Genomic DNA, 27,190 nt, shown 5'->3' on the forward strand with positions numbered 1-27,190 from the left:
GACAAATTGTACCATACCTAGTGTGTGTGTGACAATCATTGGTAGTTTAACTTAAACGGACTACTCTGGACCAGGTGTGAAGGGAGGAACATATTTGAAAACAAAAAGGGGCACACAAGGCGAAGGCAAAACTTAACGCAGGATACAAAAACCAACACTTAGACAGAAACTATGGACATGAAACAAAACTGGCTAACTGTGGCATGAATAAACAAAACTTTCTTGGCAAGGCATGAGACAAACAACACAGAGCATGAATCTATGGCTCGCAACGTGAACTAAGCATGAAAGGGCAATGTCGCCAGGACGACCAACTGGCAAAACAGGCTTAAATAAAAGTCTCTTGATTAGAGCAGGTGCGTTTTTTACATGAGGCAGGTGAAACTAATGGCTCGTCATGGTTACTAAACAAGGGAGCGTAAACAGGAACTTAAAGAGTCCAAAAACTAACAGAAAATGACAAACAAAACATGATCTAGACCACAGATCATAACAGAACCGCCATTACGTGTTATGTAGACCGCAATGAAGTGTTTTCTATTTAGAAAAAAATATGAAAAAATATCTAAAATAGCCTCTTCATCGGCAGTACGCCTTGTAATCCGGTGTGGTTTATGTTTGGGAAAATACGATAGTTGCAAAGTCTTGCTTGACGCAGAGTGGCCAACCTTGTTCCAATTTTACAAATGTGTTGATTGATTGATTGAAACTTTTATTAGTAGATTGCACAGTACAGTACATATTCCGTACTATTGACCACTAGATGGTAACACCCCAATAAGTTTTTCGACCACGTTAATCAATTCATGGTAACGGCATTTGGTGATGTTTCCGCTAAAACACCTAAAGTTACAGCACATTGGGTTATTTTGTGGGCAACATTGAGCTGTGGGAGAAATTTCAAGCCACTCCAACCTACCCTTTTGTGCACAGGAAGAGAAGAGTTGCACCATTTGAGCGTCCTTAAATTTTCACAAGATTTGAGCTTTTTAGGGTTCATTCTTGTACTTACTGTTATGTTTTAAGTAAGGAATGTTGACGGCAGACTGACACCAGGTAGCAGTAATGTTCATAAATGTGTTATATATATATAGTCAATGTATATATAATAATAATAACAAACAATACTACTGAACTCTATAATGGAGTGTGACAAAATCCAAGAGTGTATGCGTGTGACTATGTGTGAAGATTAGCTGATGTGTGTGTTACCAAAGTGTTGACGAGAGCGAAGGAACGAGGAAGTCCATGGGGCAGGCAGGATCAGGGGCGAGAGAGAGGCGTCAGAGTCCAGAGGCGAGCGAGGAGTCAAGGACAATAAAAATCCAGGTAAAACGGAAGGAAAACAGGTTCACCATATGAGAAACTAAGTTCCCGCGCGGATCCCTGGGTCCACTGGTCTCTTAAGCAGCTCGCCCTCATTAATTCCGGGTGTGTGGAAAGGCTTGTAACTGCGTGGGCGTGCTGCTCTCAGCACGAGCAGGGGCGTGTGCGAGCGTGCTGTCAGCTGAGAGGGCGTGTGTGGGCGTGGCCCGCGGTGCGCTCGTCATGAGGCACAGATGAGGACGCATTGGAATGCGTCCTGACCGTGACACCAACACATCAAACAGGCCTCGATTGATTGATTGATTGATTGATTGATTGAAACTTTTAATTAGTAGATTGCACCGTACAGTACCTATTCCGTACAATTGACCACTAAATGGTAACACCCGGATAAGTTTTTCAACTTATTTAAGTCGGGGGTCCACGTTAATCAATTCGTGGTAGGACATTTTAAATGTTTCAATTTTATGTTACCAAATTTTTTAAAGGCTGCCATTGTTATCGCTCTTTTTCTCATACTATTGTGGATGAGGTGAAATGTGGCGTTTTTCCTGCAGGCTTTCATTTTTAACTTAACTTTTATCAGCCTGCCGGTTTCCCAGCGAGAAGCAGAAACTTCAATGCGGAGGCACAATCACAGCGTTCTGGATTATAGCGAGAGCGCTGCCTGATAACGCATAAGAAAAGACTAAATGACAGCATTTGCTTTGGAAATAAAACCAGGTATCCTAAACCTTTTGAAATGATTCTTTTAGTTCATCCTTTTCCCCGCAGATCTTCCACATCAGCATTCCTCGCTTAGACTTGTAACTTTTAAAAGTGTGGCGGAGATAACGGCCGACAAATAGAACATGGCCAAGTGCCTATTAAGATTCCTTCCTGATGCTGATCCCTCTCGGCTCCAGGCGCTGGATTACGAAAGCAAGAGGGACTACGAGTTCAAAGTGGAGGTGATGAACACGTACTTGGACGCCAGGTACATCCAAGGCCTGCAGTTCAAGGACTACGCCACGGTCAAGGTGACGGTGGAGAACGTGGATGAGCCGCCGGTTTTTACCCGCAACCCGTACATCATCGAGGTGCATGAGGACACGGCTGCCGGCAGCTTTGTGGGCGTGGTGTCGGCCAAGGACCCTGATGTTGAGAACAAGCCGGTCAAGTACGTACCATGATCATTTGGACGGAGCTGAAACTGGAAAGATGTTTGTTTACATTGGATGGTGCTTTCGCAGATACTCCATTTACCGCCACACGGACCTGGAGAGGCTGTTCGACATCGATTCTTCGAACGGCACGATCACGACTCGCAAAGCGTTGGACAGAGAAATGTCCAGGTGGCATAACATCTCGGTGATGGCTGCTGAAATAAGTACGACCCCCAGGTTTTCTGATTGCTGATGTTTTGTTAGCGTTTCTAACCAATGGCTATCGCCCTTATTTTGTGCTAGATAACCCGCTGCAGATCGCCCGCGTACCCGTATTCATCAAAGTCTTGGACGTCAACGACAACGCTCCAGAGTTCGCCATGTCCTACGACACGTTTGTCTGCGAGAACGTCAAAGCAGGACAGGTAGGTAGCATCAATTACGAGTCGTAACTGTCACGATCTGTGGTCTAGATCATGTTTTGATTAGTTATTTTCTGTTAGTTTTGGATTGTTTTAATTCCTGTTTGACACCTCCCGAGTTTTGTTTGCCATGGCAGCTTATTGTTTTCACCTGCCTCTGGTGTTCGGGACGCTCACCTGTGTCTAAACAGAGGCACAATTTAAGCCTGCTTTTGCCAGTCAGTCGGCCTGGCTTCATATTTTGATTCATGCCGTGTCCACGCAAGTTTTGTTTCCTTGCCAAAGAAATCCTGTTAGTTTCATGCCACAGTTCCCTGAGTGTTCCAGGCCATAGTTTATGCCAAGTATTGAGCTTCAAGTGCGATCGGCACCTTGTTCCTTCGCCTTGTTTTCCGTTTTTTCTGTCACGCTTGGGTCGCATCTTTATGCGGGGTTGTTCTCCCAGGAATGTAGACGGACCACATGATTTAATCTTGAACAAAAACTCGAAGAGGTACAACAAATGTAAAACGAGGCGAAGGAACAAGGTGCAGATCGCATTTGAAGCTAAATACATAAACTATGGCCTGGAACACTCAGAGGACTGTGGCATGAAACTAGCAAGACTTACTTGGCAAGGTAACAAAACTTACGTGGACACGGCATGAATCGAACAATGACGCCAGGCCGACTGACTGGCAAAAGCAACCTTAAATAGTGCCTCTGATTAGACACAGGTGAGCGTCCTGAACACCAGAGGCAGGTGAAAACAAAAAGCTGCCCTGGAAACCAAACCAAACTCAGGAGGCACCAAACAGAAACTAAACGAGTCCAGAACTAAAAGAAAGTAACTAAACAAAACATGATCTAGACCACAGATCATGACAGCAACAGCTGATCCAGTCTTATTCCATCCATCCATCTTCTTCCGCTTATCCGAGGTCGAGTCACGGGGGCAGCAGCCTAAGCAGGGAAACCAAGACTCTCATCTCCCCAGCCACTTCGTCCAGCTCTTCCCGGGGAATCCCGAGGCGTTCCCAGGCCAGCCGGGAGACATATTCTTCCCAACGTGTCCTGGGTCTTCCCCGTGGCCTCCTACCGGTCGGACGTGCCCGAAACACCTCCTTAGAGAGGCGTTCGGGTGGCATCTTGACCAGATGCCCGGACCACCTCATCCGGCTCCTCTCGATGTGGAGGACCAGCGGGTTTACTTTGAGTTCCTCCCGGATGGCAGAGCTTCTCACCCTATTTCTAAGGGAGAACCCCGACACCTGGCGGAGGAAACTCATTTCGACCGCTTGTACCCGTGATCTTATTCTTTCGGTCATGACCCAAAGCTCATGACCATAGGTGAGGATGGGAACGTAGATCGACCGGTAAATTGAGAGCTTTGCCTTCCGGCTCAGCTCCTTCTTCACCACAACGGATCGATACAGCGTCCGCGTTACTGAAGACGCCGCACCAATCCACCTGTCAATCTCACAATCCACTCTTCCTCCACTCGTGAACAAGAAACCCGAGGTACTTGAACTCCTCCACCCTGGGCAGGGTCTCCTCCCCAACCCGGAAATGGCACTCCACCCTTTTCTGGGCGAGAACCCTGGACTCGGACTTGGAGGTGCTGATTCTCATCCCAGTAGCTTCACACTCGGCTGCGAACCGATCCAGTGAGAGCTGAAGATCCTGGCCGGGTGAAGCCATCAGAACTAAATCATCTGCAAAAACGCAGAGACCTAATCGTGCAGCCACCAAACCGGATCCCCTCATAGCCTTGACTGCACCTAGAAATTCTGTCCATAAAAGTTATGAACAGAATCAGTGACAAAGGGAGTCCAACCCTCACTGGAAACGTGTCCGACTTACTGCCAGTCTTATTAAAACACACAAATTGTCCACGTCCCGCTCAGTGAGTGACAAAGTGAAGCGGGGAGAACAAATTTCAAACCGTCATTGGGCACCAGACCAGTTGGCAGTCAAGCCAAAGCAGAAAAAAAAAATGGCTGACATTGACAGAGAAAAAAGGTTATTAGCACTTTAGCGGCATCATCCAAGAGTTGTCAGCAAATCCCTCAACCAACTAATTGCAGATCATTCTGATGCTTGTTATTTTCTCCTCTTCCTCTCCAGTTGATCCAGACCATAAGTGCTGTGGACACAGACGAGCCCCTCGTAGGACACAAGTTCGTCTTCAGTATAAGTCCTCAAAACCCAAACTTCACCATCAACGACAAAGATGGTAAGACCACCCGAATTTACCGTTAGGGATCAGTGTTTCCCACAGGTCAGGCATCTATTTGTGGGGGTGTAGTCGGGGGTGGGGGGGGGGGGGCTGGGGCGGCGGCGATGACCGAGAAGAACACGGAGTTGGAATATAATTACAACACTTTATGTACATATTTATATACATATTTATATAATATTTACATATTGATATAATATGTAACTACAAGCTCCATTCACAGACAGAGCCCCATTGCTTTTATGAGCGGTCGAGCGAGTCAAAAGCCGGAAAAAATAAATAAAATATATATGGGGACGGCGTGGGGCAGTGGGAGAGTGACCGTGCGCAACCCGAGGGTCACTGGTTCAAATCCCACCTAGAACCAACCTCGTCACGTCCGTTGTGTCCTGAGCAAGACACTTCACCCTTGCTCCTGATGGGTGCTGGTTGGCGCCTTGCATGGCAGCTCCCTCCATCAATGTGTGAATGTGTGTGTGAATGGGTAAATGTGGAAGTAGTGTCAAAGCGCTTTGAGTACCTTGAAGGTAGAAAAGCGCTATACAAGTACAACCCATTTATCATTTATTTATCATTTATATATATATATATATATATATATATATATATATATATATATATATTTTTTTTTTTTTCATTGATTTATTTTTTATTTGTGGCGGCCGTAATTCTTTCGTGGCGGCCCGCCACAAATAAATGAATGTGTTAGAAACCCTGGGGATCATCTGCCGTACCGCAAAGTCTGCTTTTTCTATCTTCAGATAACACCGCCAACATTCTGACCCGGCGAGAAGGTTTCAGCCGGCGGGAGATGAGCGTCTACTTCCTGCCCGTGGTGATCTCGGACAATGACTACCCCATCCAGAGCAGCACGAGCACACTGCTGATTCGCGTGTGCGCTTGCGATCGCCGCGGCAACATGCAGTCGTGCAGCCCCGAGGTGCTACCCTTTTCTGACGGGCTGACCACTGGTGCCCTGGTGGCCATCTTGCTGTGCGTCATCATTCTGCTCAGTGAGTACAAGATCGGGCATTTGGAACCATGTTTTTGGTCCGGGAGCATTTTTTTTTTTGGGGGGGGGGGGGTGTTGCTAGATCTCTGTTCTGCCAGAGAATGTCAATGTTTTTTTTAAGAATTCAGGGGCAACGGATCGGGTCTAATCCAACCAGAGTGCACTTGGGATACTTACTACCGTGATCCCTTCTTGTTATCTGACAAGTTTTGCACTTACCAAATCTCCTGTCAGTTTTGAGTTGTAATGACACAATTCATATTTTAGTAATTTCTGGTCTAAAACCGCAATTGTAGTATAAGTGATTTTGTGGTGGTTTATTTGCAAAAAAAGGCCTACTGAAATGCGATTTTCTTATTTAAACGGGGATAGCAGGTCCATTCTATGTGTCATACTGGATCATTTCGCGATATTGCCATATTTTGTCTGAAAACATTTAGTAGAGAACATCGACAATAAAGTTCGCAACTTTTGGTCGCTAATAAAAAAGCCTTGCCTGTACCGGAAGTAGCAGACGATGCGCGCGTGACATCACTGGTTGTAGAGCTCCTCACGTCCTCACATTGTTTACAATCATGGCCACCAGCAGCTAGCGCGATTCGGACCGAGAAAGCGACAATTTCCCCATTAATTTGAGCGAGGATGAAAGATTTCTGGATGAGGATAGTGAGAGTGAAAGGACAGAAACAAAACAAAAAAAAGACGAGGGCAGTTGGAGCGTTTCAGATGTTATTAATCCAATCCACTTTATTTATATAGCACATTTAAACAAGAACGTTTCCAAAGTGCTGCACAGCAATGTTAAAAAAAAATATTAAAAAACAATTATATGCTCCACCAATGACTGAATAAAAACAGAAAATAAATAAATATAAAACCAATATAAAAACAATATAAAAATGAATATGATTAAAAACTATTTTAAAGGGTAAAATCAATTAAAACAGTAAAATAGAAATCAAAATGTATAAAAACCACAAAAGACAACAGAGGACAGAGGACCACACAACTCACGTAGTGTTAAAAGCCAAAGAATAAAAGTGGGTCTTAAGACAAGACTTAAAACACTCCACTGTGGAAGCAGTTTGAACATGAAGGGGCAGAGTGTTCCAGAGCTTAGGGCCGACCACAGTAAATATTAGACACATTTACTAGGATATTTCTGGAAAATCCCTTATCTGTTTATTGTGTTACTCGTGTTATAGTGAGATTATATAGTCATACCTGAAAGTCGGAGGGGTGTGGTGACCGCCAGTGTCTCTGAGGGAAGCCACGGAGGAGCCAAGAAAGTCGCAGCTGCCTCTTTGACAGCTGCAGGAGGAACGAAAACAAGCTCCGCTCATGTTTAGGGTAAGAGCCGACTTATTACCACAATTTTCTAACCGAAACCTGCCTTTTGACATGTGGTAGAGAACCATGTTCGCTTGCCCACGCTGTTCCATATTAAAGCTTCACAACAAACAAAGAAACACCGGCTGTGTTTGTGTTGTTGCAGCCGGCTGCAATACACCGCTTCCCACTTACATCTTTCTTCTTTGACGTCTCCATTATTAATTGAACGAATTGCGAAAGATTCAGCAACACAGATGTCCAGAATACTGTGTAATTATGCGATAAAAACAGACTTCTTTTAGCCGTGATCGGTCAACGTTTTCAACATACTTCACGGGAAAATTTTAAATTGCAATTTAGTAAACTAAAAAGGCCGTACTGGCATGTGTTACAATGTTAATATTTCATCATTGATATATAAACTATCAGACTGTGTGGTCGGTAGTAGTGGGTTTCAGTAGGCCTTTAACTGCTAGTCCTTGGTTTTTCAGATATAAGACACCTTTTATGACCTATGCATTTTTGGAGCCCACTAGGTATGTCTTCAAAGCCCCACTTCTATGAATAGGACAAAGACCTCTGTGATGTTAGTTGATCACTAAATTGTTTCCTCTCAAATAATACTCTCAAAACTAGTGAAGTTGGCACGTTGTGTAAATTGTAAATAAAAACAGAATACAATGATTTGCTCATCCTTTTTCAACTTATATTCAATTGAATAAACTGCAAAGACGAGATATTTAATCTTCCAACTGAGAAACATATTTTTTTTTTGTTGTTGCAAATAATCATTCACTTAGAATTTAATGGCAGCAACACAATGCAAACAAGTAAACACAGGGGCATTTTTACCACTGTGTTCCATGGCCTTTCCTTTTAACAACACTCAGTAAACGCTTAGGAACTGAGGAGACCAATTTCTGAAGCTTTTCAGGTGGAATCCTTTCCCATTCTTGCTTTATGTACAGCTTAAGTTGTTCAACAGTATTTGACACCTAAAATTGTGCCACACTATTTCTATAAGAGACAGGTCTATACTACAGGAAGGCCAGTCTAGTACCCGCACTCTTTAACTAAGAAGCCACGCTGTTGTAACAGGTGGCTTGGCATTGTCTTGCTGAAATAAGCAGGGGCGTCCATGATAAAGTTGCTTGGATGGCAACACATGTTGCTCCAAAGTACCTTTCAGCATTAATGTTGCCTTCACAGATGTGTAAGTTACCCATGCCTTGGGCACTAATACACACCCATACCATCCCAGATGCTGGCTTTTCAACTTTGCCCCTATAACAATCCGGATGCTACTTTTCCTCTTTGTTCCGGCGGACACGACATCCACAGTTTCCAAAAACAATTTGAAATGTGGACTCGTCAGACCATAGAACACTTTTACACTTTGCATCAGTCCATCTTAGATGAGCTCGGGCCCGGCGGGTGTTGTTGATAAATGGCTTTTGCTTTGTTGGTGATTTCTCCAGATTCTCTGAACCTTTTGATGAAATGCAGGCCGTAGATGGTAAATTCTGTAAATTCCTTGCAATAGCTCATTGAAAAATGTTGTTCTTAAACTTGGATACATTTGCTCACGCATTTGTTCGCAAAGTGGTGACCCTCGCCCCGTCCTTGTTTAGGAATGACTGAGCATTTCATGGAAGCTGCTTTTATACCCAATCATGGCACCCACCTGTTCCCAATTGGCCTGTTCAACTGTGGGATGTTCCAAATAAGTGTTTGATGAGCATTCCTTAACTTTCTCAAACATGTTTTGCCATTTGTGCCAGCTTTTTTGAAACATGCTGCAGGCATCAAATTCCAAATGAGCTAATACCTGCAAAAGATAATGTTTTCCAGTTTGAACGTTAAGTATGTTGTCTTTGCAGTCTATTCAATTGAATATAGGTTGAAAAGGATTTACAAATCACTGTATTCAGTTTTTTTTACCATTGACAGTTTGGTTGTGGCTTACTTTTTTCCTCTGTGTTTGTAGTATTTCCTGTCAGCGCTCTTATTTTGTTGGTTTCCTGTCTTTCACCCTGAGCGCTGTTTCCCCTCAGCTGTGGCTGATTGGCACCTAGCCACACCTGGTGTCGATCAGCCCGATTCCTATTTTTACCCGCTTTGTTCCTCCAGTCCGTGCTGGATTATTGTATTGTCGCTCCTGTCGTGTCGTGTCAATATCAGTTCTACTTGTTCGTTCCTACTGGTCTTGTCATTGCAACGCAGCGGTGAGCTATATTCGTTAGCTGTTTGTAGCTTACTGTTTTTTGTTCCCCGCTTCCAGTTTGTTTTCATATTACAAGTAACGACTTCTGTTTCCTGCTCCATACCTAGTAGCTTCCACGCTAGGCTCGCTATCTTCTAGCTCCCGTGCTAGTTCTTTTAGTTTGTTCGCGTCCTTTGTTAGTACCCTTTTGTTTGTTCTTATTCTATTATTTTTAATTAAATCATGTTTCCTTACTCAATCCCTGTCTCCTTTTCTTTATCTTGGGGTTCGTCACCAAATAACTCTGACGGTGCAAACTTTGGGTTTTTGTATGAGCCTTGCCCCAATTTTTAAACAAACCTTCCTGTTGTTGCTCGTACGACAGTGTCGAGAGGGGAAACCCTTCCTCCTTTGTAATCTGATGTTATTTGAGTACTCACAAAAAACAAGGTATTTTTAGGTATTTACTTATCTGTTGCATACGAAAAGTTCCGAAACAATCTCACCCGCCGTGTTGAAATAACCCCACCGGGGTTCTATAAACACACCTTGCCTTGCGTCCTCGTGCGACCCAACTACCACACTGCCGTAATCAACACCCTGGCGGGAGCCCGGTATGCTACTCCCTCGCCTGCTGAGAGGACTTGACGAAGAAAAAAAAAAAAAAAAATGGGAGCTTGCCTTTTAAATGTCACTTAAAAGGATTTTGAGTCAGAGGGCATTGAAAGTATCCTCCAACCACGATGCATTTTCAAACAGTCAATGTGCCATTCAACGGGAAAAGAAAGAGAAAGCTTTCCCACTGAATCTTTGATAAAAGGGATGCAAACGCCCGGGGGCTGCACTGGAGATGTATCAATGGCCGCAAATGCGTTCTCCTCCCTTTGCACTTTCGCTCGCCACAACGCACACGGCTTACGCCAGGCGTCTCAATCTCACTGGATGCGGGGTCTGGGTGAGGCTGGGCCGGAAGAAAAGATTTCCTAAAAAAAAAAAATGTTGCATACTCCTCAGCATGTCCATCCATGCATCTTCTTCCGCTTATCCGAGGTCAGGTCGCGGGGGCAGCAGCCTAAGCAGGGAAGCCCAGACTTCCCTCAAGCCGGCCGGGAGACATAGTCTTCCCAAGGTGTCCTGGGTCTTCCCCGTGGCCTCCTACCGGTCGGACATGCCCGAAACACCTCCCTCCTCAGCATGTCTAGTAGTATCATGACATTTCAAATTGTACCCCCCGTGCACCGAAACTTTCTTTGTGCAAATAAGACACGTCGGGGGTGGCCCTGTGCTCAACAAAAAAGGTATTGCATCTCCCACTTTTCCTGGAATTGTCTTCGCTCATCACTAAGCTTCTTTCTTCACTGCAGGATAGTCGAACCTCGGATTCAGGAAGAACAGTGTGGTTTTCGTCCTGGTCGTGGAACTGTGGACCAGCCCTATACTCTCGGCAGGGTTCTTGAGGGTGCATGGGAGTTTGCCCAACCAGTCTACATGTGCTTTGTGGACTTGGAGAAGGCATTCTACTGTGTCCCTCGGGAAGTCCTGTGGGGAGTGCTCAGAGAGTATGGGGTACTGGACTGTCTTATTGTGGCGGTCCGCTCCCTGTACGATCAGTGCCAGAGCTTGGTCCGCATTGCCGGCAGTAAGTCGAACACATTTCCAGTGAGGTTTGGACTCCGCCAAGGCTGTCCTTTGTCACCGATTCTGTTCATAACTTTTATGGACAGAATTTCTAGGTGCAGTCAAGGCGTTGAGGGGTTCCGGTTCCGGTTTGGTGACCGCAGGATTAGGTCTCTGCTTTTTGCAGATGATGTGGTCCTGATGGCTTCATCTGACCGGGATCTTCAGCTCTCACTGGATCGGTTCGCAGCCGAGTGTGAAGCGACCGGAATGAGAATCAGCACCTCCAAGTCCGAGTCCATGGTTCTCGCCCGGAAAAGGGTGGAATGCCATCTCCGGGTTGGGGAGGAGACCCTGCCCCAAGTGGAGGAGTTCAAGTACCTAGGAGTCTTGTTCACGAGTGAGGGAAGAGTGGATCGTGAGATCGACAGGCGGATCGGTGCGGCGTCTTCAGTAATGCGGACGTTGTACCGATCCGTTGTGATGAAGAAGGAGCTGAGCCGGAAGGCAAAGCTCTCAATTTACCGGTCGATCTACGTTCCCGTCCTCACCTATGGTCACGAGCTTTGGGTCATGACCGAAAGGATAAGATCACGGGTACAAGCGGCCGAAATGAGTTTCCTCCGCCGTGTGGCGGGGCTCTCCCTTAGAGATAGGGTGAGAAGCTCTGCCATCCGGGAGGAACTCAAAGTAAAGCCGCTGCTCCTTCACATCGAGATGAGCCAGATGAGGTGGTTCGGGCATCTGGTCAGGATGCCACCCAAACGCCTCCCTAAGGCGGTCTTTAGGGCACATCCAACCGGTAGGAGGCCACGGGGAAGACCCAGGACACGTTGGGAAGACTATGTCTCCCGGCTGGCCTGGGAACGCCTCGGGATCCCCCGGGAAGAGCTAGACAAAGTGGCTGGGGAAAGGGAAGTCTGGGTTTCCCTGCTTAGGCTGTTGCCCCCGCGACCCGACCTCGGATAAGCGGATGAAGATGGATGGATGGATTTGAAAAAGACATGTTTGGGGCTGTGGGATATATTTGTATTTAGCCGACGCACGAAGAAAAATGTTATTTCCGCAATGTGTGTCGTTCCGCTTTTCCTCCCTACAGCAACAGGACGGTCGGCAGGTAATAGCCGGGAAAGTACCGGGATAGCGAGCGCAAAAAAGTGACGTATAGAAACAAACCCTGTTTTTATATAAGTTGGGAAATTGTGTTAGATGTAAATATGAAAAGAATACAATGATTTGCAAATCCTTTTCAACCCATATTCAATTAAATGCACTACAAAGACAAGATATTTGATGTTCAAACTCACAAACTTTTGTTTTTTTTTGCAAATAAGAATTAACTTAGAATTTCATGGCTGCAACACGTGCCAAAGTAGTTGGGAAAGGGCATGTTCACCACTGTGTTACATCACCTTTTCTTTTAACAACACTCAATAAATGTTTGGGAACTGAGGAAACTAATTGTTGAAGCTTTGAAAGTGGAATTCTTTCCCATTCTTGTCTTATGTAGAGATTCAGTCGTTCAACAGTCCGGGGTCTCCGCTGTCGTGTTTTACGCTTCATAATGCACCACACATTTTCCATGGGAGACAGGTCTGGACTGCTGGCGGGCCAGGAAAGTACCCGCACTCTTTTTTTTACCAAGCCACGCTGTTGTAACTTGTGCTGAATGTGGCTTGGCATTGTCTTGCTGAAATAAACAGGGGCGTCCATGAAAAAGACGGCGCTTAGATGGCAGCATATGTTGTTCCAACACCTGTATGTACCTTTCAGCATTAATGGTGCCTTCACGGATGTGTAAGTTACCCATGCCTTGGGCACTAATGCAGCCTCATACCATCACAGATGCTGGCTTTTGAACTTTGCGTCGATAACAGTCTGGATGGTTCGCTTCCCCTTTGGTCCAGATGGCACGATGTGGAATATTTCCCCCAAAAATTGAAATGTGGACTCGTCAGACCACAGAACATTTTTCCACTTTGCATCAGTCCATCTTAGATGATCTAGGGCCCAGAGAAGCCGGCGGCGTTTCTGGATGTTGTTGATAAATGGCTTTCGCTTTGCATAGTAGAGCTTTAACTTGCACTTACAGATGTAGCGACAAACTCTGTTTAGTGACTGTGGTTTTTTGTAATGTCCCTTAGCCCATGTGGTGATATCCTTTAGAGATTGATGTCGGTTTTTGATACAGTGCCGTCTGAGGGATCGAAGGTCACGGTCATTCAATGTTGCTTTCTGGCCATGCCGCTTACGTGGAGTGATTTCTCCATTTTCTCTGAACCTTTTGATGATATTATGGACCGTAGATGTTGAAATCCCTAAATTTCTTGAAATTTTACTTTGAGAAATGTTGTTCTTAAACTGTTTGACTATTTGCTCACGCAGTTGTGGACAAAGGGGTGACCTTATCCTTTCTTGTGAAAGACTGAGAATTTTTTGGGAAGCTGTTTTTATACCCAATCATGGCACCCACCTGTTCCCAATTAGCCTGTACACCTGTGGGATGTTCCAAATAAGTGTTTGATGAGCTTTATCAGTATTTATTGCCACCTTTCCCAATTTCTTTGTCACATGTTGCTAGCATCAAATTCTAAAGTAAATGATTATTTGCCCCCCAAAATTTTTTTTATCAGTTTGAACATCAAATATGTTGTCTTTGTAGCATATTCAACTGAATATGGGTTGAAAACTATTTGCATTCCGTTTATATTTACATCTAATACAATTTCCCAACTCATATGGAAACAGGGTTTGTATATGTAGTGTTCATCGTGTGAGGCAATGCAAATTAAACAAACAAACAAAAAAAAATAACGGTTTGAATTGGTCCAGGTTATCGGGGACTGTTATTACTGACAGACAGGTCTCGCGGTGTGACTGCAGCCAGCCGCGTAAGAAAACCCTCGTCTCCATGGCAATGTTTCTTTCGCTTTCACTCATTTGCCGCTTTTCCATTAACGCAGGGGTAGGCAACCCGGATGTTACGACTCAGACCCTTGCCATTGAGCGCACCACAGGACACGCCCAGGGACGCGCCCTGCAGTGGCCGCCAGCTGTATTCCTTCACCCACAATCACCACACCTGCCAATAATGAAGGACCTGCCTTCATAAGCCTGAACAACTTAGCATGCCGGCGCCGGAATATAGCCTTCCGTACCTTCCCTGTGTTCATCCCCGAGTCAGGCGGTGTGTCGTGTGCTTCCGGATCTTCCCTGTCTTCCTCGTGCTTCCGTGTTTTTGACTCCTCGCTCGCCCCGGACAACGACGACTCACTCCTGCCTCTCGAACCCGCTTCTGCCCCTTGACTACCCTGCCTTTCTTGCCCTTGTCGGACTGCACCACTTCCCTCAACACGCACCTCCAACACTTACGGTAAAATCCCTCCAGTTAAATCCTGCACATAGCCTTACACCATACACACTCTTCGATCTCGTTCACACTCCATTTCCATAGTTATATTGTTGTATTTTTATATATATAGATATGGTTTATATATATATATATATATATATATATATATATATATATATATATATATATATATATATTTGGACATTACTGCCACCTGGTGTCAGTCTGCCGTCATCTCCCCCTGTTTAAACCTTAACACCGGAACCTTGAAAGAGCCATTTAGGACCCAAATAACACAACGCTGTCAAGCGCCATTCATATAAAACTTAACAATAAACGTTCATATTAAGGTGGGGGCCGCAAAATAAAGTCTGAGACCCCGGGCTTACGCCATCCTCTCACCTTCCTCGTTTTTTTTGTTTTTTTGTGCAGTGATCGTGGTGTTGTTTGCCGCCCTGAGAAGGCAGCGGAAGAAAGAGCCGCTGATCATCTCCAAAGACGACGTCCGAGACAACGTGGTCAGCTACAACGACGAGGGCGGCGGCGAGGAGGACACGCAGGCCTTCGACATCGGGACGCTGCGCAACCCCGAGGTGATGGACGCCAACAAGCTGCGCCGGGACATCATACCCGAAATGCTCTTTTCCTTCCGGAGGACATCGCCCATAAAGGATAACGCCGACGTCCGGGACTTCATTAACGGGAGGCTTCAAGAGAACGACTCCGACCCCACGGCGCCGCCCTATGACTCCCTGGCCACGTACGCCTACGAGGGCAGCGGCTCGCTGGCGGAATCTCTCAGCTCGTTGGAGTCGGCCGCCACCGAGGGCGACCAGGAGTACGATTACCTCAGCAGCTGGGGGCCGCAGTTCAAGAAGCTGGCGGAGATGTACATCGGGAGAAGCCCGGACCGGAATACCTAGACGGTATATCCCGGACCGAGATACCTAGACGGTATATCCCGGACTGAGATACCTAGAAGGTAGCCAGACCCCTATTTGTCTAACTAGCAACTACCTATGTATCAAACTATCTATCCGTTCATGTCTGGTTCTCGAGGTCGCCACCATCCGCCGGAGACCTTGGGAGGAACTTTTTTTGTTTTTTTTGGTCATAAGTAAAGATGCCTTTTAGGACTTTTTTTGTGAACAATGGCGTGGAAATGTGTTTTGTATTTGAGCAGAGAGATAGCAGTATTGTATACTATCAATGTTTCATAGCATTGGATTGTGGGTGTTTTTTTTAACGGGGCGGCGTTCCCCACCCGTTCCATTGAATACTGTACAAAAGTTTTGTTTTTTTCAACATTCTATATCAGGGGTAGGGAACCTATGGCTCTCGAGCCAGATGTGGCTCTTTTGATGACTGCATCTGGCTCTCAGATAAATCTTAGCTGACGTCGCCCAACACGATAAGTGTTGAATAATTCCTCCGGTAATCACGGTGTTAAAAATAATGCATTCTCACGCATTTGAATCCATCCGTCCGTTTCTACCACACCTGTTATTATTGGCTAGCTTCGGAATAACAATGGTATCAAAAAGAATAAGGGATGCACGCATTTAGTTGTTCTAATATGGAAAAGTCCAACATAGAATTTTCTCACAGTACAAGAGTCTACGTGTTTCTCCTCATTGAGCTAAATTTAATCCAGTCTCTGTTTAATTCCATGCTTCTTGTCTGTTTAATACCGTATTTTCCGCATTATAAGGCGCACCGGACTATAAGGCGCACCTTCAATGAACTTCCTATTTTAAAACGTTGTTCATATATAAGGCGCACCGCATTATAAGGCGCATAGAATAGACGCTATAGTAGAGGCTGGGGTTACGTTATGCATCTTTTAGATCAGGGGTCACCAAACTTTTTGAAACCAAGAGCTACTTCTTGGGTACTGATTAATGTGAAAGGCTACCAGTTTGATACACACTTAAATAAATTGCCATAAATAGCTAATTTGCTCAATTTACCTTTAACTCTATGTTATTATTAATAATTAATGATATTTATGTTTGTGGAAACACTGATCATCTTAATGATTTCTCACAATAAATATATATCGAAAGAGATATATATATATATATATATATATATAGTCCTTTTACGGAAGGTTTTTTGTAGAGAATAAATGATGAAAAAAAAACGCTCAATTGAACGGTTTAAAACAGGAGAAAACACAAAAAAAATGAAAAATCAATTTTTAAACATGGTTTATCTTCAATTTCGACTCTTTAAAATTCAAAATTCAACTGAAAATAAAAAATAAAAAATTGCTAGTTCCAATATTTTTGAAAAAATTAAAATAATTTATGGAACATTAATAGTCATTTTTCTCCTTTTAAAATTAATTTTAGAATTTTGATGACATGTTTTAAATAGGTTAAAATCCAATCTGCACTTTGTTAGAATATATAACAAATTGGACCAAGCTATATTTCTAACAAAGACAAATCATTATTTGTTCTAGATTTTCCAGAACAAAAATGTAAAAAATAAATTCAAAAGACTTTGAAATAAGATTTAAATTGGATTCTACAGATTTTCTAGATTTGCCCGAATATTTTTATTTTATTTTAATCACAATAAGTTTGAAGAAATATTTCACAAATATTCTTCATCAAAAAAACAGAAGCAAAAATGAATGAAGAATCAAATTGAAATTTATTTATTATTCTTTACAATAAAAAAATGAAAAAATACTTAAACATTGATTTAAATTGTCAGGAAAGAAGAGTAAGGAATTTAAAAGGTAAAAAGGTGTGTGTTTAAAATTCCAAAAATATTTTTTATGTTTGTATTTTTTCTCTGAAATTGTCTTTCTGACAGTTATAAGAAGCAAAGTAAAAAAATGAATAAAAATAATTTAATTAAACAAGTCAAGACCAAGTCTTTAAAATATTTTCTTGGATTTTCAAATTCTATTTGAGTTTTATCTCTCTTAGAATTAAAAATGTCGAGCAAAGCGAGACCAGCTTGCTAGTAAATAAATAAAATTAAAAAAATAGAGGCAGCTCACTGGTAAGTGCTGCTATTTGAGCTATTTTTAGAACAGACCAGCGGGCGACACATCTGGTCCTTACGGGCACCGCGTTGGTGACCCCTGGAATAAGGGATGCATGCATTTAGTTGTTGTAATCTGGGAAAGTCCAAATGAAAGAGGAGGCGTAGAAATCTCGCGTCAGAGCGTTGGACGACACTGTACAAGAGTCTACAGCAGGGGTGTCCAAGGTGCGGCCCGGGGGCCATTTGCGGCCCACAGCTAATCTTTTACCGGCCCGCCACACATTCTGCAAGAATTGCAAAAATGACAGTATTGCAAAAATAAAAAAAATAAAACATTTAAAAAAAGTGGAATGAGGTGAAATCTAATGAGAAAAAGTGGCAATGTTGTCTTTATTTTTTTTTCCATTGCTTAAAAAATTAAAAAAAAAAAAAAAGGACAAAAAAAACCTATACTATAATGAATTATTATTACTTAAAAATTATCACTTTAAAATGTTTTATGTGGAAAAAATATCGCATATGTTGTGTGGTTGCCATATAAAAACATCAAAGTTTTGACAAAAGAGCACAAAACAAACAAAATAGTTCAAACTTTAAATCGACAGACACATCGGAAGTTCATCTTGAAATGTAATTGTTAAAAGTATAAATAATAATGATAATAAAAATGCATCACTTTTTGAGTGGGGAGCCTTTCGGATCTCAAACATATTTAGTCGGATTTTATTTTACTTTTCACTGTGATTACTCAAAAATATTAGATAATTAAAATCAATGGTTTCTTGAATAATTGATCTTTGAGGGCTTCAATTGCTATATAAAGGAACTCTCCTGAAGGAATCAATAAAGTACTATCTATTTAAATACTGCACATTTCAGTTTTACTATAAAAAACAAAGTTGTCTTTGACAGAAAATGCATAAAACCTTATTTGTTTTACTTTATATGTGAAGTGTGAATTGAATTATATTTATATAGCGCTTTTCTCTAGTGACTCAAAGCACTTTACATAGTGAAACCCAATATCTAAGTTACATTTAAACCAGTGTGGGTGGCACTGGGAGCAGGTGGGTAAAGTGTCTTGCCCAAGGACACAACGGCAGCGACTAGGATGTCAGAGGCGGGAATCGAACCTGCAACCCTCAAGTTGCTGGCACGGCCACTCTACCAACCGAGCTATGCCGGTTATAAATCTCTATATCAAGTTGATATAGAGATTTACTGTAAGCATTAAATAAATAATAATAATATTACTTATTTTTAACATTTTAGTGACTGAGACCCTCTATGCTCCCCAGGAGCCCTAAGGATTAAAAAAACAAAAAGCCATATATTTTATGGTTTGAAAATGAAAAATATGAAAATCGCCCCGCATGCTTAAATTTTTCCGTTTGCGGCCCTCTGTGGAAAAAGTTTGGACACCCCTGGTCTGCGGATTTTTCCTCATTGAGCTAAATTGAATCCCGTCTCTGTTTAATTCCTTGCTTCTTGTCTGTTTAATACATGTCGTCAGTGTTTGAACTTGACAGTTGTCTTTCATGGCCAAAAAGGTTCCCGACCCCTGTTCTATATACTATTTGCTATTATTTGTCTGACAAGCAAATGTCCGCGTGAATGGTCGGTGCGGTTCCCTTTTGTCACACTGGTGTCCATTTCATCACGTAGGCGTGAAACATGTAACCGGAAAAAAAAAAAAAAACGTGTACGTTGTAGGCCAACACTGGATTCATGCTGCTTGAATGCCGAGTCACATTGTTTTATATTTATATTTTTATACTTATTTTTATAATAAAATGTGGAAAAAAAAAAAAATGACCTGGTTTTAGGTCTTTGAGGAGTGTTTATTCCTGTGACGATAAGCCTTAATAAGGTCGTACTCGGTAGTTGCGACTAATTGGATCTCGGTGGCCAGTGGTGAACTTTAAAGGGAATGAAACTGCCTCCCTCCTCGGGGTTTCCATCTCGGCAGCGAAGACCACTCACCGGACTCGCCACGTGACTGAGTAGAACATGTCTTGTTTGATGTGAGAAAGCCGTATGCATGTCACATGGAATAAAACATGACGCGTGATCCCCCCCTCGATGGTGAATGAGCTGTGGGACGTAGCAACAACCCTGCTTCATGTGGACCCTGGCCAGAATGTTCCGCCTGACTGACTGCACTTGTTACGCAAGAGGTGCTCAAAGGTTTTGCACACGCATCCAGAACGTCATCCATCCCCGGCGAATCCGGGTGTTGTTGATAAATGGCTTTGGCTTTGGATAGTAGAGTTTTAAAGGCCTACTGAAACCCACTACTACCGACCACACAGTCTGATAGTTTATATATCAATGATGAAATCTTAACATTGCAACACATGCCAATACGGCCGGTTTAGTTTACTAAATTGCAATTTTAAAATTTCGCGTGGAAGTATCATGCTAAAATGTCGCGGTAATGTAGAAGACATTTTGTTCCAGCACCGTTCACAGCTATAAGTCGTCTCTTTTCATCGCATAATTCCACAGTATTCTGGACATCTGTGTTGCTGAATCTTTTGCAATTTGTTCAATGAATAATGGAGACGTCAAAGAAGAAAGCTGTAGGTGGGAGGCGGTGTATTGCGGCCGCTTTTAGCAACACAACCACAGCCGGTGTTTCATTGTTTACATTCCCGAAAGATGACGGTGAAGCTTTACTATGGAACAGAGCGGTCAAGCGAACATGGTTGGATTGGACCACACACACAAAGTACAGTGTATCATGCAGCAATCATTTCGAAAGATCGTGTTTCGAAGAGGGTCCCTTGCGAAGGGCAGAGATGGGCATCGCCACCACCCGTCGACTGGTGCTGAAGAAAGGTGCGGGGCCGACCTTCAGGTTGTACAGGTACGAACATATAATCTCAATAAAAAACTAGTAACACAATAAGAAGATAAGGGATTTTCCAGAATTATCCTAGTAAATGTGTCTAATAACATCTGAATTGCTCCAAATGTATAGTCTTTTTTTTTCCTAGTCCTTCACTCTCACTTTCCTCATCCACAAATCTTTCATCCTCGCTCAAATTAATGGGGAAATTGTTGCTTTCTCGGTTTGAATCGCTCTCCCTGCTGGTGGCCATGAATATAAACAATGTGAGGATGTGAGGAGCTCCACAACCCGTGATGTCATGTGCATATCATCTGCTACTTCCGATAAAGGCAAGGCTTTTTTATCAGCACCAAAAATTGCGAACTTGATCATCGATGTTCTCTACTCAATCCTTTCCGCAAAAATATGGCAATATCGCCAAATGATCAAGTATGACACATAGAATGGACCTGCTATCTTCGTTTAAATAAGACAATCTTGCACTTACAGGTGTAGGGACAAACTGTAGGTACTGACGGTGGTTTTTCTCAAGTGTTCCTGAGCCCGCTTCGAATTTAAAAAAACGGGTGTGTTTGTGGTTTTCGCGGTACACACACAAAAAAAAAGCAAACGCAAAACCGAACGCAAGTTTGAATACCGTGACGTGGACCACCTGCGGGGTTCTCCGCAATGATTTCCCTCAAAGACTTGGAGTACTTCATTAGGCAGGATTGGACTTTAAAACCCGGTCCATGGGATTGTGGTGGTCTGTGATTTTCCACAGTCCTAAAAAACTCGAAAACAGTGAAATTGGCACGTTGTGTAAATGGTAAATAAAAACAGAATACAATGATTTGCAAATCCTTTTTAACCTGTATTCAATTGAATAGACTGCGAAGACAATATACTTAAAGTTCGAACTGACAAACTTAATTTAATTTTGCAAAGACTCATAAACTTAGAATTTAATGGCAGCAAGACATTGCAAAAAAGTTGTCACAGGGGCAATTTCTCCACTGTGTTTCATGGCCTTTACTTTAAACAACACTCAGTAAACGTTTGGGAACGGAGTAGACCAATTTTTGAAGTTTCTTAGGTGGAATTCTTTCCCATTTTTACTTGAAGTACAGTCTCCGTTGTGGTATTTTAGGCTTCATATTGCACCACACATTTTCAATGGGAGACAGGTCTGGACTACAGGCAGGCCAGTCTAGTACCAGCACTCTTTTACTACAAAGCCACGCTGTTGTAGCACGTGGCTTGGCATTGTCTTGCTGAAATAAGCAGGGGCGTCCATGATCACGTTGCTTGGATGTGCTCCAAAACCTGTATGGACCATTCAGCATTAATGGTGCCTTCACAGATGTGTAAGTTCCCCATGCCTTGGGCACTAATTAAAGTTAAAGTACCAATGATTGTCACACACATACTAGATGTGGCGAAATTTTTCTCTGGATTTGACCCATCACCCTTGATCACCCCCATACCATCACAGAAGCTGGCTTTTCAACTTTGCGCCTATAACAGTCCGGATAATTATTTTCCTCTTTGGTCCGGAGGACACAACGTCCACAGTTTCCAAAAACAATTTGAAATGTGAACTCGTCAGACCAAAGAACACTTTTCCACTTTGCATCAGTCAATCTTAGATGAGCTCGGGCCCAGCGAAGCCGGCGGCATTTCTGGGTGTTGTTGATAAATGGCTTTGGCTTTGCATAGTACAGTTTAAACCTGCACTTACAGATGTAGCGACCAACTGTAGTTACTGACAGTGGTTTTCTGAAGTGTTCCCGAGCCCATGTGGTGGTACCCTTTACACACTGATGTTAGTTTTTTGATGCAGCACCGCCTGAGGGATCGAAGGTCACCGGCATTTAATGTTGGTTTTCAGCCTTGGTGATGTCTCCAGATTCTCTGAACCATTTGATGTTATTACGGACTGTAAATAGTGAAATCCCTAATTTCCTTCCAATAGCTGGTTGAGAAATGTTGTTCTTAAACCGTCCGCTCAGGCATTTGTTCACAAAGTGGTGACCCTCGCCCCATCCTTGTTTGTGAATGACTGAGCATTTTACTGAAGCTGCTTTTATACCCAATCAAGGCACCCACCTGTTCCCAATTCGCCTGTTCACCTGTGGGATGTTCCAAATAAGCATTTGATGACCATTCCTCAACTTTCTCAAGTCCTTTTTGCCACTTGTGCCAGCTTACTTTGAAACATGTTACAGGCATCAAATTCCAAATGAGCGAATATTTCCAGTTTTTTCAGTTCTGACGTTAAATATCTTGTCTTTGAAGTCTATTCCATTGAATATAGGTTGAAAAGGATTCGAAAATCATTGTATTCTGTTTTTATTTACCATTTACACGACGTGCCAACTTCACTGGGTTCCGTACAAAACTGGTCTAAGATCTGAAAAGACACAAAAGATGTCAAATTCAGTAGATCCCCCCCCCCACCCCCACCCCCACCCCCTCAGACCATCTGCGAGTCCCTGAGAGTCCTGACACCTTTCCACCACGAGCAGGAGGTTGAAGCCCCGGCCTTCACACCAACACACGCCTCACTGAACCTGGACGAGCTCACACTGTGGACTTCCAGGCATCCAGATTGCGCTCCCGTTCACTTTGTCCGAACAGAATGCGGCCTTTTAATTCTCGCCCGTCGTCCGGCTTCTCGCCGCGCACACCTCGAAAAGACTTCAGGTCGTGCGGCCGACCTGCGCTCGGCTTGACCGACTGTCACGCAGCGTGGTGCGGCGTGGGGCCCGTGGAGAAAACCCATTACTGTGAAGCTTAGCGGAATCCTGAAGGTGCCGAGGTGTACTGACCTCTCACGGTGCTCGACCCCATTTGTCCTTTCTCGGAATAACAACACTGCGGGCATATCGCCAATTTCAGACCAAATAGGACAAACCGTAAAACTCAAGTTGGGAATCAGCAATCTGTGGGTTCCTGGTTCAATCCCCACCTTCTATTATCCTAGTCACGTCCGTTGTGTCCTTGAGCAAGACACTTCACCCTTGCTCCAGGTTAGCGCCTTGCATGGCAGCTCCAAGCCATCAGTGCGTGAATGGGTGAATGTGGTATTAGTATATACACCTCCAAATGAGGCATAATGATGCGATATGTACATGCAGTTAGCCTATTTCGCATGTTAGCACCGATTAGACTGACCAAATATGCCTGATTAGCACTCTAGCAAATCAATAAAATCATCAAAGCTCACCTCTGTGTATTGACACACAGCATAAAATGTTTGGTGGACAAAATGAGACAAGGGAGTGGCATATAAAACACGTCTCTCTGTGGCAGCATCGGAGAAAGTCGTACACGTAAACAAACTATGAGGCGCTAAAGAGCCGCACGTGGCTCGAGAGTCGCGAGTTGCTGACCCCCGTGCTAGCCGAATGAGCTCAAATACACCTCCAAACTAGGCGTAATGATGCAATATGTACATGCAGTTAGCCTATTTCGCATGTTAGCACCGATTAGATTGACCAAATATGCCTGATTAGCACTCCAGCAAAACAAAAAAAACAGCATAGCTCAACTCTGTGTATTCACGTACAGAATAAAATGTTTGGTGGACAATACGAGACAAAGGAGTGGCATATAAAACACGTCTCTCTGTGGCAGCATCGGAGAAAGTCGTACATGTAAACAAACTATGAGGCGCTAAAGAGCCGCACGTGGCTCGAGAGTCGCGAGTTGCTGACCCCCGTGCTAGCCGAATGGGCTCAAATACACCTCCAAATGAGGCGTAATGATGCAATATGTACATGCAGTTAGCCTATTTCGCATGTTAGCACCGATTAGATTGACCAAATAGGCCTGATTAGCACTCTAGCAAATCAATAAAATCAGCAAAGCTCAACTCTGTGTATTCACACACAGCATAAAATGTTTGGTGGACAAAATGAGACAAAGGAGTGGCATATAAAACACGTCTCTCTGTGGCAGCATCGGAGAAAGTCGTACATGTAAACAAACTATGAGGCGCTAAAGAGCCGCACGTGGCTCGAGAGTCGTGAGTTGCTGACCCCCGTGCTCGCCGAATGAGCTCAAATACACCTCCAAATGAGGCGTAATGATGCAATATGTACATGCAGTTAGCCTATTTCGCATGTTAGCACCGATTAAATTGACCAAATATGCCTGATTAGCACTCTAGCAAAACAAAAAAAACAGCAAAGCTCAACTCTGTGTATTCACGTACAGCATAAAATGTTTGGTGGACAATATGAGACAAAGGAGTGGCATATAAAACACGTCTCTCTGTGGCAGCATCGGAGAAAGTCGTACATGCGCTAAAGAGCCGCATGTGGCTCCAGATTCGCAGGTTGCTGACCCCCATGACTATAAGCCACATATCATATAAACAAACTATATCCTTGAGAAAAGACTACCTGTCTCCGAGTTATGACTTAAAGCAGGTGTTTTCCAGACACACACAAACATCTCTTTTTATGGTCAGGGTGTGCTGTCCTGACTTAGCACACACTCCCACAACAGGAAGGAGGAATAAAAAACTGATGGTTGGGCTTCTTCGAGTTAGGAGTACTTCATTTTTTTTTTTACCTAAGGTCCTCCAGGTACTGCAGACCCGTTTTAATGACACTCGCTTGTAATAAAGCAACTTTTTTTTCAGCAAAGCGTCTCCAACGTACGTTTATTTTCATCCAGTCCCACTGCTTTGTCGCCCTTTTATTCAGGAGGGGGTGACAGGACCAAAAATACACTTCATTATGTAAAAAAGTATCAACAAAATGTGGTTGCATATTACTTACACGTACAAATACTCGAAGGTAGGAGCGTATTAGAAAGATGTCCGGTAACAAACGTGTCCGCATCGTTTGACTTACTGCGCCATGAGCCTGATTTAATAAATGTTTGTGGCCACTATGTGTCGCCAAAAGAAATGAGTAACCACACCCCTTCAACTTAAAGACAGTATAAGTCCATTTCAGACTGTTAAAAACTAATTTGTTTGTCTTTTTCATTCCGACCATTTGTTCTTTGACTCATTTCACTTGATCAAACATTTTCTAACATTAAAATATAACTACATTATGAATGATTTTTTTTGCTGATATTGTATCGGTATTTACTAATACCTCCGGGTACTGCAGACCTGTCTTAATGACATTCGCTTGTAATAAAACAACTTTTTGTTCAGGAAAGCATCTTCAACGTATGTCTTTTTTGATCCCGCCGTCCTGCTGTGTTCCCCTTCTACCAGACCAGAAATACACTTCACTACGTAAACAAGTATCAACAACATATAGTTGCATATTACCTACACGTACTAAGACTCGAAGGTAGAAGCGTATTAGAACGATTTCCAGTAACAAACGTGTCCGCATCGTTCGACTTACTGCGACATGAGTTTGTTTTAATAAAATATTGTGGGCACTAGGTGTTGTCAAAACAAATGAATAACCACAGTACTTCAACTTAAAGACAGCAAAAGTCCATTTCAGACTGTTAATAACTAATTTGTTTGTCTTTTTTCATTCTGACCATTTGTTCTTTGACTCATTTCACTTGATCAAACATTTTCTAACATTAAAATATAACTACATTATGAAATATTTTTTTAATGATATTGTATCGGTATTTACTAATACCTCCGGGTACTGCAGACCTGTCTTAATGACATTCGCTTGTAATAAAACAACTCTTTATTAAGGAAAGCATCTTCAACGTATGTCTTTTTTGATCCAGCCATCCTGCTGTGTTCCCCTTCTACCAGACCAGAAATACAATTCATTATGTAAACAAGTATCAACAACATATAGTTGCATATTACCTACACGTACTAAGACTCGAAGGTAGAAGCGTATTAGAACGATCTCCAGTAACAAACGTGTCCGCATCGTTCGACTTACTGCGACATGAGCTTGTTTTAATAAAATTTTGTGGGCACTAGGTGTCGTCAAAACAAATTAATAGCCATGGCACTTCAACTTAAAGACAGTATAAGTCCATTTCAGACTGTTAATAACTAATTTGTTTATCTTTTTCATTCTGACCATTTGTTCTTTGACTCATTTCACTTGATCAAACATTTTCTAACATTAAAATATAACTACATTATGAATGATTTTTTTTGCTGATATTGTATCGGTATTCACCAATACCTCCGGGTACTGCAGACCTGTCTTAATGACATTCGCTTGTAATAAAGCAACTTTTTGTTCAGGAAAGCATTTTCAACGTATGTCTTTTTTGATCCAGCCCGACTGCTGTGTTCCCCTTCTACCAGACCAGAAATACACTTCATTACGTAAACAAGTATCAACAACATATAGTTGCATATTACCTACACGTACTAAGACTCGAAGGTAGAAGCGTATTAGAACGATTTCCAGTAACAAACGTGTCCGCATCGTTCGACTTACTGCGACATGAGCTTGTTTTAATAAAATATTGTGGGCACTAGGTGTTGTCAAAACAAATTAATAACCACAGTACTTCAACTTAAAGACAGCCAAAGTCCATTTCAGACTGTTAATAACTAATTTGTTTTTCTTTTTCATTCTGACCATTTGTTCATTGACTCATTTCACTTGATCAAACATTTTCTAACATTAAAATATAACTACATTATGACTTATTTTTTTAATTATATTGTATCGGTATTTACTAATACATCCGGGTACTGCAGACCTGTCTTAATGACATTCGCTTGTAATAAAGCAACTTTTTGTTCAGGAAAGCATCT

General features: G+C 42.9%; 1 protein-coding gene across 1 annotated transcript in view; it reads left to right on the forward strand.

Moving 5' to 3' along the window:
- The window catches only part of LOC133569297 (cadherin-10-like), a 96,832-nt gene extending 77,409 nt beyond the window's left edge, over positions 1-19,423 (forward strand). Inside the window, exons 7-12 of the mRNA XM_061921525.1 lie at positions 2,232-2,485; positions 2,559-2,695; positions 2,775-2,896; positions 5,000-5,108; positions 5,873-6,124; positions 15,060-19,423. Coding sequence (XP_061777509.1) covers positions 2,232-2,485; positions 2,559-2,695; positions 2,775-2,896; positions 5,000-5,108; positions 5,873-6,124; positions 15,060-15,550 — 1,365 coding nt within the window. The 3' untranslated portion in view covers positions 15,551-19,423. The remainder of the gene's footprint in view (positions 1-2,231; positions 2,486-2,558; positions 2,696-2,774; positions 2,897-4,999; positions 5,109-5,872; positions 6,125-15,059) is intronic.
- Positions 19,424-27,190: the final 7,767 nt, after the last annotated feature.

This window comes from Nerophis ophidion, linkage group LG15, assembly GCF_033978795.1.
Source record: "Nerophis ophidion isolate RoL-2023_Sa linkage group LG15, RoL_Noph_v1.0, whole genome shotgun sequence".
In the NCBI taxonomy this organism is placed as follows: domain Eukaryota; kingdom Metazoa; phylum Chordata; class Actinopteri; order Syngnathiformes; family Syngnathidae; genus Nerophis; species Nerophis ophidion.